At 68.9% G+C, this 13731-nt stretch overlaps 1 protein-coding gene across 1 annotated transcript; it reads left to right on the top strand.

Annotated features, from left to right (window-relative positions):
* The first annotated feature begins 1579 nt into the window (after positions 1 to 1579).
* Positions 1580 to 8165, top strand: KCNJ9 (potassium inwardly rectifying channel subfamily J member 9). The gene is made up of 2 exons (XM_075724341.1): positions 1580 to 2474; positions 7846 to 8165. Exons 1-2 carry the CDS (start codon positions 1580 to 1582, stop codon positions 8163 to 8165), a joined length of 1215 nt encoding a protein of 404 aa, XP_075580456.1.
* Positions 8166 to 13731: the final 5566 nt, after the last annotated feature.

Raw genomic sequence — 13731 nt, 5'->3', positions numbered from 1 at the left:
TGTGTATGTGTGTATATGAGCACAGAAGCGTGTGTATGCGTGCACAGGCGCGTGTGTATGTGTGCACACATGTGTGTATGCGTGTATGTGTGCGCACACACGCCTGTGTATGTGTGTATATGAGCACACACGCCTGTGTATGCATGCACACGCGCGTGTGTATGTCTGCACACACACGTGTGTATGCGTGTGTATGTGCGCACACGCCTGTGTATGTGTGTATATGAGCACACACGCCTGTGTATGCATGCACACGCGCGTGTGTATGTCTGCACACACACGTGTGTATGCGTGTGTATGTGCGCACACGCCTGTGTATGTGTGTATATGAGCACACACGCCTGTGTATGCATGCACACGCGCGTGTGTATGTCTGCACACACACGTGTGTATGCGTGTGTATGTGCGCACACGCCTGTGTATGTGTGTATATGAGCACACGCGCGTGTGTATGTCTGCACACGCGCATGCGTATGTCTGCACACACACGTGTGTATGCGTGTGTATGTGCACACACGCCTGTGTATGCGTGTATATGAGCACACACGCCTGCGTATGTGTGTATATGAGCACAGAAGCGTGTGTATGTCTGCACACACACGTGTGTATGCGTGTATATGTGCACACACGCCTGTGTATGTGTGTATATGAGCACACGCGCGTGTGTATGTGTGCACACACGCGTGCGTATGTCTGCACACACGCCTGTGTATGCGTGTATATGAGCACACGCGCGTGTGTATGTGTGCACGCACACGTGTGTATGCGTGTATGTGTGCGCACACGCCTGTGTATGTGTGTATATGAGCACACAAGCGTGTGTATGCGTGCACAGGCGCGTGTGTATGTCTGCACACACGTGTGTATGCGTGTATATGTGCACACACGCCTGTGTATGTGTGTATATGAGCACACGCGCGTGTGTATGTGTGCACACGCGCCTGTGTATGTGTGCACACACACGTGTGTATGCGTGTATATGTGCACACACGCCTGCGTATGTGTATATGAGCACACGTGCGTGTGTATGTGTGCACACGCGCGTGCGTATGTCTGCACACACACGTGTGTATGCGTGTGTATGTGCGCACACGCCTGTGTATGCGTGTATATGAGCACACAAGCGTGTGTATGTGTGCACACGCGCCTGTGTATGTGTGCACACACACGTGTGTATGCGTGTATGTGTGCGCACACGCCTGTGTATATGTGTATATGAGCACTAAGCGTGTGTATGCGTGCACAGGCGCGTGTGTATGTGTGCACACACACGTGTGTATGCGTGTATATGTGCACACACGCCTGTGTATGCGTGTATATGAGCACAGAAGCGTGTGTATGTGTGCACACACACCTGTGTATGTGTGCACACATGTGTGTACGCGTGTATGTGCGCGCACACACGTGTATATGTGCACACACGTGTATGTGCCGGCCCCTCGGTTCACCCCCAGCGCCGCCGCCCCCCCCAGGGGCTCGGGGGGGGACCCGGGTGCCCCCGCCCCCTCCCAGTCCCCCCAGTTTGGAGCGGGGAGCTCCATTAACCCCTCGCCCCCCGCTCCGCAGCCTCTGAGGGGCCATGGCGCAGGACAACGCCGCCTTCTGCGGGGTCCCCGAGGGGGTCCCCGGGGAGGCCAAGCCCCCCCCGGCCGCCCCCCGAAGGCGGGGGGCCGGCACCCGCCGGCGCCAGCGTTACGTGGAGAAGGACGGGAAGTGCAACGTGCAGCACGGGAACGTGCGGGAGACCTACCGCTACCTCACCGACATCTTCACCACCTTGGTGGACCTCAAGTGGCGCTTCAGCCTCCTCGTCTTCATCCTCGCCTACGCCGTCACCTGGCTCTTCTTCGGCCTCATCTGGTGGTTCATCGCCTACTGCCGGGGCGACCTGGACCACCTGGAGGACCACGCCTGGACGCCCTGCGTCAACAACCTCAACGGCTTCGTCGCCGCCTTCCTCTTCTCCATCGAGACGGAGACCACCATCGGCTACGGCCACCGCGTCATCACCGACAAGTGCCCCGAGGGCATCGTGCTGCTGCTGCTCCAGGCCATCCTGGGCTCCATGGTCAACGCCTTCATGGTGGGCTGCATGTTCGTGAAGATCTCCCAGCCCAACAAGCGAGCCGAGACCTTGGTCTTCTCCTCCCACGCCGTGGTCTCCCTGCGGGACGACCGCCTCTGCCTGATGTTCCGCGTGGGCGACCTGCGGGACTCGCACATCGTGGAGGCCTCCATCCGCGCCAAGCTCATCAAGTCCAAGCAGACGCAGGAGGGCGAGTTCATCCCCCTGGACCAGACCGACCTGAGCGTGGGCTTCGAGACGGGCGACGACCGCCTCTTCCTCGTCTCGCCCCTCATCATCAGCCACGAGATCGACGAGCGCAGCCCCTTCTGGGACGTCTCGCGGCACCAGCTGGAGAAGGACGACTTCGAGATCGTCGTCATCCTCGAGGGGATGGTGGAGGCCACAGGTAACGGGGGCGCCGGCAGCGGCGGGGGGCGGGGGGGATGCCTGGGGGCACCTCATCTCCGTGGGGACACGTCACCTCCGTGGGGACCTCTCACCTCCATGGGGACACCTCATCTCTGTGGGGACACCTCCATGGGGACATCTCGCCTCCATGGGGACACCTCAACTCCATGGGGATACCTCCATGGGGACACCTCATCTCTGTGGGGACACCTCATGGGGACACCTCCATGGGGACACCTCCATGGGGACATCTCGCCTCCATGGGGACACCTCCATGGGGACACCTCCATGGGGACATCTCGCCTCCATGGGGACACCTCATCTCTGTGGGGACACCTCATGGGGACACCTCCATGGGGACATCTCCATGGGGACATCTCGCCTCCATGGGGACACCTCCATGGGGACACCTCATCTCTGTGGGGACACCTCCATGGGGACATCTCGCCTCCATGGGGACGCCTCCATGGGGACACCTCATCTCTGTGGGGACACCTCATGGGGACACCTCCATGGGGACACCTCCATGGGGACATCTCGCCTCCATGGGGACACCTCCATGGGGACACCTCCATGGGGACATCTCGCCTCCATGGGGACACCTCCATGGGGACACCTCATCTCTGTGGGGACACCTCATGGGGACACCTCCATGGGGACACCTCATCTCTGTGGGGACACCTCATCAGGACACCTCATCTCTGTGGGGACACCTCCATGGGGACACCTCATCTCTGTGGGGACACCTCATGGGGACACCTCCATGAGGACATCTCGCCTCCATGGGGACACCTCCATGGGGACACCTCAACTCCATGGGGATACCTCCATGGGGACACCTCATCTCTGTGGGGACACCTCCATGGGGACATCTCGTGGGGACACTTCACCTCCATGGGGACACGTCATCTCTGTGGGGACACCTCATGGGGACATCTCGCCTCCATGGGGACACCTCATGGGGACACTTCACCTCCAACGGGGACACCTCCATGGGGACACCTCATCTCTGTGGGGACACCTCCATGGGAACATCTCACCTCCATGGGGACACCTTATGGGGACATCTCCATGGGGACACCTCACCTCCAACGGGGACACCTCATCTCCGTGGGGACACCTCACCTCCATGGGGACACCTCCATGGGGACATCTCCATGGGGACATCTCCATGGGGACACTTCACCTCCATGGGGACACCTCATCTCCGTGGGGACACTTCACCTCCATGGGGACACCTCCGTGGGGACGTCTCACCTCCATGGGGACACCTCCATGGGGATACCTCCATGGGGACATCTCGCCTCCATGGGGACCTCTCACCTCCATGGGGACACCTCATCTCTGTGGGGATACCTCCATGGGGACATCTCGCCTCCATGGGGACCTCTCACCTCCATGGGGACACCTCATCTCTGTGGGGATACCTCCATGGGAACATCTCATGGGGACACCTTATGGGGACATCTCCATGGGGACATCTCATGGGGACACTTCACCTCCATGGGGACAGCTCATCTCTGTGGGGACACTTCACCTGCATGGGGACACCTCCATGGGGACACCTCCATGGGGACATCTCACCTCCAACGGGGACACCTCCATGGGGACACCTCCGTAGGGACACCTCCATGGGAACATCTCACCTCCAACGGGGACACCTCCGTGGGGACACCTCCATGGGAACATCTCACCTCCAACGGGGACACCTCCATGGGGACACCTCCGTGGGGACATCTCCGTGGGGACATCTCCATGGGGACACCTCACCTCCATGGGGACACCTCCATGGGGACACCTCCGTGGGGACACCTCCATGGGAACATCTCACCTCCAACGGGGACACCTCCGTGGGGACACCTCCATGGGAACATCTCACCTCCAACGGGGACACCTCCGTGGGGACACCTCCATGGGAACATCTCACCTCCAACGGGGACACCTCCATGGGGACACCTCCGTGGGGACACCTCCATGGGAACATCCTGGACACCTCCATGGGGACACCTCCGTGGGGACACCTCCATGGGAACATCTCACCTCCAACGGGGACACCTCCATGGGGACACCTCCGTGGGGACACCTCCGTGGGGACATCTCCAACGGGGACATCTCCATGGGGACATCTCATGGGGACACCTCCATGGGAACATCTCACCTGCATGGGGTCATCTCACCCCCCCCGGCCCACAGCGTGTCCCCTGGTCCTGGCTGGGAGGTGACCCCAAAGCCACCCTCACCCCCAAGCCCGGCCCGGTTGTGGGTGCCCCCACCCAGAACAGCCCCATGGGGGGGGGGGGCGTGGCCCCATGAGGGGCTTGGGGGGACCCCCATGACAGCGACGCCCCTGCACAGCCTGTCCCCTGTGCGTGGGACCCCCCCCATGGGCGCTGCAGATATCGGGGTGCCCCCGCGCAGCCCCCCCGGCCAGGGTTGGGACCCCCCCCATGGGCGCTGCAGATATCGGGGTGCCCCCGCGCAGCCCCCCCGGCCAGGGTTGGGACCCCCCCCATGGGCGCTGCAGATATCGGGGTGCCCCCGCGCAGCCCCCCCGGCCAGGGTTGGGACCCCCCCCATGGGCGCTGCAGATATCGGGGTGCCCCCGCGCAGCCCCCCCGGCCAGGGTTGGGACCCCCCCCATGGGCGCTGCAGATATCGGGGTGCCCCCGCGCAGCCCCCCCGGCCAGGGCTGGGACCCCCCCCCCCATGGGCGCTGCAGATATCGGGGTGCCCCCGCGCAGCCCCCCCGGCCAGGGTTGGGACCCCCCCCATGGGCGCTGCAGATATCGGGGTGCCCCCGCGCAGCCCCCCCGGCCAGGGCTGGGACCCCCCCCCCCCCATGGGCGCTGCAGATATCGGGGTGCCCCCGCGCAGCCCCCCCGGCCAGGGTTGGGACCCCCCCCATGGGCGCTGCAGATATCGGGGTGCCCCCGCGCAGCCCCCCCGGCCAGGGCTGGGACCCCCCCCCCCCATGGGCGCTGCAGATATCGGGGTGCCCCCGCGCAGCCCCCCCGGCCAGGGTTGGGACCCCCCCCCCCCATGGGCGCTGCAGATATCGGGGTGCCCCCGCGCAGCCCCCCCGGCCAGGGCTGGGACCCCCCCCCATGGGCGCTGCAGATATCGGGGTGCCCCCTGCAGTGGGTGCAGCAGATACTGGGGTGCCCCATGCAGTGGGTGCAGCACAGCCCCCCAGCCAGGACCAGGGTGCCCCCTGCAGTGGGTGCTGCAGATATTGGGGTGCCCCCTGCAGTGGGTGCAGCACAGATTGGGGCCCTCCATACTCTGGGTGCTGCAGATATTGGGGTGCCCCCTGCAGTGGGTGCAGCAGATATTGGGGTGCCCCCATGCACTGGGTGCAGCACAGCCCCCCCAGCCAGGACCAGGGTGCCCCCCTCACTGGGTGCTGAAGATATTGGGGTGCCCCATGCACTGGGCGCTGCCGATATCGGGGTGCCCCATGCACTGGGTGCTGCAGATAACGGGGCCCTCCATGCTCTGGGTGCTGCAGATATTGGGGTGCCCCATGCAGTGGGTGCAGCGCAGCCCCCCAGCCAGGACCAGGGTGCCCCCTGCAGTGGGTGCTGCAGATATTGGGGTGCCCCCTGCAGTGGGTGCAGCACAGATTGGGGCCCTCCACGCTCTGGGTGCTGCAGATATCGGGGTGCCCCCTGCAGTGGGTGCAGCGCAGCCCCCCCAGCCAAGACCAGGGTGTCCCATGCAGTGGGTGCAGCAGATATCGGGGTGCCCCCTGCAGTGGGTGCTGCAGATATCGGGGTGTTCCCTGCAGCGGGTGCAGCACAGACCCCCAGCCAGGACCAGGGTGCCCCCTGCAGTGGGTGCTGCAGATATCGGGGTGCCCCCTGCAGTGGGTGCAGCGCAGCCCCCCAGCCAGGACCAGGGTGCCCCCTGCAGTGGGTGCTGCAGATATTGGGGTGCCCCCTGCAGCGGGTGCAGCACAGATTGGGGCCCTCCACGCACTGGGCGCTGCAGATATCGGGGTGCCCCCTGCAGTGGGTGCTGCAGATATTGGGGTGCCCCATGCAGTGGGCACAGCGCAGCCCCCCCAGCCAGGACCAGGGTGTCCCATGCACTGGGTGCAGCAGATACTGGGGTGCCCCCTGCAGTGGGTGCAGCACAGATTGGGGCCCTCCACGCTCTGGGTGCTGCAGATATTGGGGTGCCCCATGCAGTGGGCGCAGCGCAGCCCCCCCAGCCAGGACCAGGGTGCCCCATGCAGTGGGTGCTGCAGATATCGGGGTGCCCCATGCACTGGGTGCTGCAGATATTGGGGTGCCCCATGCAGTGGGCGCAGCGCAGCCCCCCCAGCCAAGAGCAGGGTGTCCCATGCAGTGGGTGCTGCCGATATCGGGGTGCCCCCTGCAGCGGGCGCAGCGCAGCCCCCCAGCCGGTCTCCGGGTGCCCCCTCGCCCCTCCCCATCGCTGTGGGTCCCCCCTGGCAGCCCCCCCAAGCCCCACGGCTTGCCGGTTGCCCAGCGGTTGGTTGCCCAGCGGTTGGTTGCCCACTGGTTGGTTGCCCACCGGTTGGTTGCCCAGCAGTTGGTTGCCCACTGGTTGGTTGCCCAGCGGTTGGTTGCCCACCGGTTGGTTGCCCAGCAGTTGGTTGCCCACCGGTTGGTTGCCCACTGGTTGGTTGCCCATCGGTTGGTTGCCCACCGGTTGGTTGCCCACCGGTTGGTTGCCCAGCAGTTGGTTGCCCACCGGTTGGTTGCCCACCGGTTGGTTGCCCAGCGGTTGGTTGCCCAGCAGTTGGTTGCCCACCGGTTGGTTGCCCACCGGTTGGTTGCCCAGCAGTTGGTTGCCCACCGGTTGGTTGCCCAGCGGTTGGTTGCCCAGCGGTTGGTTGCCCAGCAGTTGGTTGCCCACCGGTTGGTTGCCCAGTGGTTGGTTGCCCAGCAGTTGGTTGCTCAGCAGTTGGTTGCCCACCGGTTGGTTGCCCAGTGGTTGGTTGCCCAGCAGTTGGTTGCCCACCGGTTGGTTGCCCAGCGGTTGGTTGCCCACCGGTTGGTTGCCCACCGGTTGGTTGCCCAGCGGTTGGTTGCCCACCGGTTGGTTGCCCAGCAGTTGGTTGCCCAGCAGTTGGTTGCCCACCGGTTGGTTGCCCAGCGGTTGGTTGCCCAGCGGTTGGTTGCCCACCGGTTGGTTGCCCAGTGGTTGGTTGCCCAGCAGTTGGTTGCCCACCGGTTGGTTGCCCAGCAGTTGGTTGCCCACTGGTTGGTTGCCCAGCGGTTGGTTGCCCACCGGTTGGTTGCCCAGCGGTTGGTTGCCCAGCAGTTGGTTGCCCACCGGTTGGTTGCCCACTGGTTGGTTGCCCACCGGTTGGTTGCCCACCGGTTGCCCACCCGGCGCAGGGATGACGTGCCAGGCCCGCAGCTCGTACCTGGCGGACGAGGTGCTGTGGGGCCACCGCTTCACCCCGCTTCTGAGCCTGGAGGAGGGATTCTACGAGGTGGACTACGGGGGCTTCCACCAAACCGTGCCCGTGCCCACCCCGGCCTGCAGCGCCCGGCACTTGGCCAAGGCCGCGGCTCGCCGCGATGCCCACCTCTACTGGTCCATCCCCAGCCGCCTGGACCAGCCGCTGGAGGAGGAGGGGGCGGCGGCGGCAGGGGGGCACCCCCAAACCCCCCGCGAGAGCAACGGCACCCTGGCCAGCCCCGAGGCGCGGTGATGGGCCACGGCGGGGTGGCGGGCGCCCCGGTGCCCCCCGCCGCGCTTTTAATAAACCCCCCCACCCCCCCCCGCCATGGTGGTGGTCTTGGGGTGCCTGAATTTGGGGGGTGCGCCTGGCCTGGGGGGGGGGGGGGGGGGGCAACCCAGTGCGCCCACTGCAGAATTGGGGGTGAGGCGGGGGCTGGCAGAGCCCCCCCGTTGCTGCCGGTGATGCCAGGCAGGGACTAGTGCCCCCCCCCCACCCGAGAATTAAGGGGAGGGGTCCACACTGTGCCCCCCCATGCCATTTGCCCCCCCCCAGGATTAAGGGGAGGGGTCCACACTGTGCCCCCCCATGCCATTTGCCCCCCCACACCCGAGAATTAAGGGGAGGGGTCCACACTGTGCCCCCCCATGCCATTTGCCCCCCCACACCCGAGAATTAAGGGGAGGGGTCCACACTGTGCCCCCCCATGCCATTTGCCCCCCCCCACCCGAGAATTAAGGGGAGGGGTCCACACTGTGCCCCCCCATGCCATTTGCCCCCCCACACCCGAGAATGAAGGGGAGGGGTCCACACTGTGCCCCCCCATGCCATTTGCCCCCCCGCCCCCGGATTAAGGGGAGGGGTCCACACTGTGCCCCCCCATGCCATTTGCCCCCCCGCCCCCGGATTAAGGGGAGGGGTCCACACTGTGCCCCCCCATGGCATTGCCCCCCCCACCCACGAGAATTAAGGGGAGGGGTCCACACTGTGCCCCCCCATGGCATTGCCCCCCCCACCCATGAGAATTAAGGGGAGGGGTCCACACTGTGCCCCCCCATGCCATTTGCCCCCCCCACACCCGAGAATTAAGGGGAGGGGTCCACACTGTGCCCCCCCATGCCATTTGCCCCCCCGCCCCCGGATTAAGGGGAGGGGTCCACACTGTGCCCCCCCCATGCCATTTGCCCCCCCGCCCCCGGATTAAGGGGAGGGGTCCACACTGTGCCCCCCCATGGCATTGCCCCCCCCACCCACGAGAATTAAGGGGAGGGGTCCACACTGTGCCCCCCCATGGCATTGCCCCCCCCACCCATGAGAATTAAGGGGAGGGGTCCACACTGTGCCCCCCCATGCCATTTGCCCCCCCACACCCGAGAATTAAGGGGAGGGGTCCACACTGTGCCCCCCCATGCCATTTGCCCCCCCACACCCGAGAATTAAGGGGAGGGGTCCACACTGTGCCCCCCATGCCATTTGCCCCCCCCACCCACGAGAATTAAGGGGAGGGGTCCACACTGTGCCCCCCATGCCATTTGCCCCCCCCCCCCCCCCCCAGGATTAAGGGGAGGGGTCCACACTGTGCCCCCCCATGGCATTTGCCCCCCCCCACCCGAGAATTAAGGGGAGGGGTCCACACTGTGCCCCCCCATACCATTTGCCCCCCCCCAGGATTAAGGGGAGGGGTCCACACTGTGCCCCCCCATGGCATTGCCCCCCCCCACACCCGAGAATTAAGGGGAGGGGTCCACACTGTGCCCCCCCATGCCATTTGCCCCCCCCCCAGGATTAAGGGGAGGGGTCCACACTGTGCCAGGTTATTATTGTAGGGCCTACAGTAACCCCAGGGTGAGGGGTGCAGCCCAAAAGGGGGGCGCGAGGGGTCCCCAGGGTGGGCAGGGCCCCCCCAGACCCCCGGGGCACCCCAGGAACGGGGGGGCGGGGCTCGGCGGAGTGGGCGGAGCCGAGTGGGGCTGAGTGGCGCGGATGCCCCGCCCCCACGCCCCCACGCGTGGGTTGTTCCCCCCCCCCCCCCCGTGTCCAACAGCGGGGCGCAGCCCGGGCCCCCCGGCCCCCCCGCGTCCCCACGGGGGTGCGCACACGCGTGGGGGGTGCACACACGCGTGGGGGGGTGCGCACACGCGTGGGGGGTGCGGGGGTGCGCACACGCGTGGCTGGGGTGTGCGTACACGCGTGGGGTGTGCGCACACGCGTGGGGGGGCGGGGGTGCGCACACGCGTGGGGGGCTGCGCACACGCGTGGGGGGCTGCGCACACACGTGGGGGGCTGCGCACACGCGTGGGGGGTGCGCGCACGCGTGGGGGGTGGTGCGCACACGCGTGGGGTGCGGGGGGTGCGGGGGTGCGCACACGCGTGGGGGGGTGTGCACACGCGTGGGGGACGCGGGGGGCTGCGCACACACGTGGGGGGCTGCGTACACGCGTGGGGGTGCGCGCACGCGTGGGGGGGTGCGCACACGCGTGGGGGGCGGGGGGTGCGCACACGCGTGGGGGTGGGGGGGGTGCGCACACGCGTGGCTGGGGGGTGCGCACACGCGGGGGGGTGGCTGTGTGTGCACACGCGTGGGGGGCGGGGGGTGCGCACCACGCGTGGCTGGGGGGTGCGCACACGCGGGGGGGTGTCTGTGTGTGCACACGCGTGGGGGGCGGGGGGTGCGCACACGCGTGGCTGGGGGGTGCGCACACGCGGGGGGTGGCTGTGTGTGCACACGCGTGGGGGGCGGGGGGTGCGCACACGCGTGGCTGGGGGGTGCGCACACGCGGGGGGGTGGCTGTGTGTGCACACGCGTGGGGGGCGGGGGGTGCGCACACGCGTGGGGGGCGGGGGTGCGCACACGCGTGGCTGGGGGGTGCGCACACGCGGGGGGGTGGTGCGCACACGCGTGGCTGGGGGTGCGCACACGCGTGGGGGGCGGGGGGTGCGCACACGCGTAGCTGGGGGGTGCGCACACGCGGGGGGGTGTCTGTGTGTGCACACGCGTGGGGGGCGGGGGGTGCGCACACGCGTAGCTGGGGGGTGCGCACACGCGTGGGGGTGGCTGTGTGTGCACACGCGTGGGGGGCGGGGGGTGCGCACACGCGTGGCTGGGGGGGTGCGCACACGCGGGGGGGTGGTGCGCACACGCGTGGCTGGGGGTGCGCACACGCGTGGGGGGCGGGGGGTGCGCACACGCGTGGGGGTGGCTGTGTGTGCACACGCGTGGGGGGCGGGGGGGTGCGCACACGCGTGGCTGGGGGGTGCGCACACGCGGGGGGGTGGTGCGCACACGCGTGGGGGGCGGGGCGTGCGCACACGCGTGTTGCCGTGGGGGGGGGGGGGGTGACACAGCCCCCTCCCCCCCGTGCCCCCCGGCTGCCACATTCCTCCCGCCCACGGGCAGCAGCTGCGGGGGGGGGGCGGGGCGCGATCGTCCCGCGGGCGGGGGCACACGCGTGTGCGTGCCCCCCCCCCTCCCCCCCCTCCGGGACACGCGTCACCAGTGCCAGCGCCGGCAGGGAACTGGGGCAACTGGGAGGACTGGGCTGCCCGGGCGGGGGGAGGGGGCCCGGGGGGGGGAGGGGCCGCGGTCCCCCGTGGGGCCGGATGCCCGGGTCCCCCGTGGGGCCCAGCACGTGGCGCCTGTGCCCGCGTCATCTGTTTGCTCAGCTTGGGGGGCGGCGGGGGGGGGGCGGGGGTCACAGCCTCCGTAAACACCCCCCCTCCCCCACCCGCCTCGGCGTGCCCGGCCCCCACTGGGACAGACTGGGGGGGACTGGGATGGACTGGGGGGGCTGGGGGGACTGGGGGCACTGGGATGGACTGGGGGGGCTGGGGGCACTGGGATGGTCTGGGATGGACTGGGGGCACTGGGATGGACTGGGATGGATTGGGATGGTCTGGGGGACTGGGATGGACTGGGGGGGCTGGGGGCACTGGGATGGACTGGGATGGATTGGGATGGTCTGGGGGACTGGGATGGACTGGGGGGGGCTGGGGGCACTGGGATGGACTGGGGGGCTGGGATGGTCTGGGGGGACTGGGGGGGCTGGGGGCACTGGGATGGACTGGGGGCACTGGGATGGACTGGGGGGGCTGGGGGGGCTGGGATGGGCTGGGATGGACTGGGGGCACTGGGGTGGACTGGGAGCACTGGGACGGACTTGGGGGGACTGGGGGCACTGGGATGGACTGGGAGATGCTGGGGCAGATGGGGATGAACTGGGGGCACTGGGATGGACTGGGAGCACTGGGATGGACTGGGGGCACTGGGATGGACTTGGGGGGGCTGGGGGCACTGGGATGGACTGGGGGGACTGGGATGGACTTGGGGGGGCTGGGGGCACTGGGATGGACTGGGGGCACTGGGGGGAGAGGGGGAACTGGGGAGTGGGAGAACTGGGCGCACTGGGATGGGCTGGGGACCTTGGGACAGACTGGGAGCGTTGGGGATACTGGGGGCACTGGGATGGACTGGGAGGTGCTGGGGCAGATGGGGATGGCCAGGGAGGTGCGGGGGAAGACGGGCAGTACTGGGGGGGACTGGGCAGTACTGGGGGGGACTGGGAGGTACTGGGGGGGGCTGGGGGGGACTGGGACAGACGGGGCGCTGGCACGGACTGGTCCAGACTGGGGATACTGGGCTGCACTGGGAGCGCGAGGCTGGAGCAGGGCAGCTGGAGCAGCGGCCGGGGATACGGGGATGCTGGGAGCACTGGTGCAGACTGGTGCCACTGGTGCCACTGGTGCAGGGGGGCCGTGGGCCCCACGGCCGTGCCCCCCCCATGCCCTTGAGCTGCCCTTGACGGTTGCCATGGCGACTAAGCCGGACCCTGGGGGGCCGGGGGCGGGGGGGGGGGGGGGTACTGGGAGGGGACATTGGGGCGGGACTGGGGGCACTGGGGCGGACTGGGGGCCGGGAGGGGGGGCTGGGGGGGGCACCGGGGGGGTCAGGACGTGAGACGGGGAACTGCCCCCCACCCCCCCCGGCACTGCCCCCCCCGGCACTGCCCCCCCCCCGGGCAACCCCCCCGGCACTTCCCCCCCCCCCGGCACTGCCCCCCCCGTGCACCCCCCCGGCACTGCCCCCCCCCCCCGGAGCTGCCCCCCCCCGGCACAGCCCCCCCGGGCACTGCCCCCCCCCCCGGGCACCCCCTCCCGGCACTGCCCCCCCCGGGCACAGCCCCCCCGGGCACTGCCCCCTCCGGGGACCCCCCGGCACTTGACACCCCCCCCCCCGAGCTGCCCCCCCGGGCACAGCCCCCCCGGGCACCCCCCGGCACTGCCGCCCCGTGCACTGACACCCCCCCCCCCCGGCACCCCTCCCGGCACTGCCCCCCCCCGGAGCTGCCCCCCCCCCCCGGAGCTGCCCCCCTCGGGCACAGCCCCCCCCGGCACAGCCCCCCCGGCAGTGCCCCCCCCGGAGCTGCCCCCCCCCGGGGCTGCCCCCCCGGCACAGCCCCCCCGGCAGTGCCCCCCCCGGAGCTGCCCCCCCCGGAGCTGCCCCCCTCCCCGGCACAGCCCCCCCGAGCACCCCCCCGGCACTGCCCCCCCCCGGGCACTGCCCCCCCCGGGCACCCCCCCGGCACTGCCCCCCCGGAGCTGCCCCCCCCCGGCACAGCCCCCCCGGCAGTGCCCCCCCCGGAGCTGCCCCCCCCGGAGCTGCCCCCCCCCGGCACAGCCCCCCCGAGCACCCCCCCGGCACTGCCCCCCCCCGGGCACTGCCCCCCCCGGGCACCCCCCCGGCACTGCCCCCCCGAGCACCCCCCCGGGCACCCCCCCGGCACTGCCCCCCCCCCGGAGCTGCCCCCCTCGGGCACTGCCC

This window comes from Pelecanus crispus, chromosome 22, assembly GCF_030463565.1.
Source record: "Pelecanus crispus isolate bPelCri1 chromosome 22, bPelCri1.pri, whole genome shotgun sequence".
In the NCBI taxonomy this organism is placed as follows: domain Eukaryota; kingdom Metazoa; phylum Chordata; class Aves; order Pelecaniformes; family Pelecanidae; genus Pelecanus; species Pelecanus crispus.
This window is presented reverse-complemented; position numbering and strand designations above follow the sequence as displayed.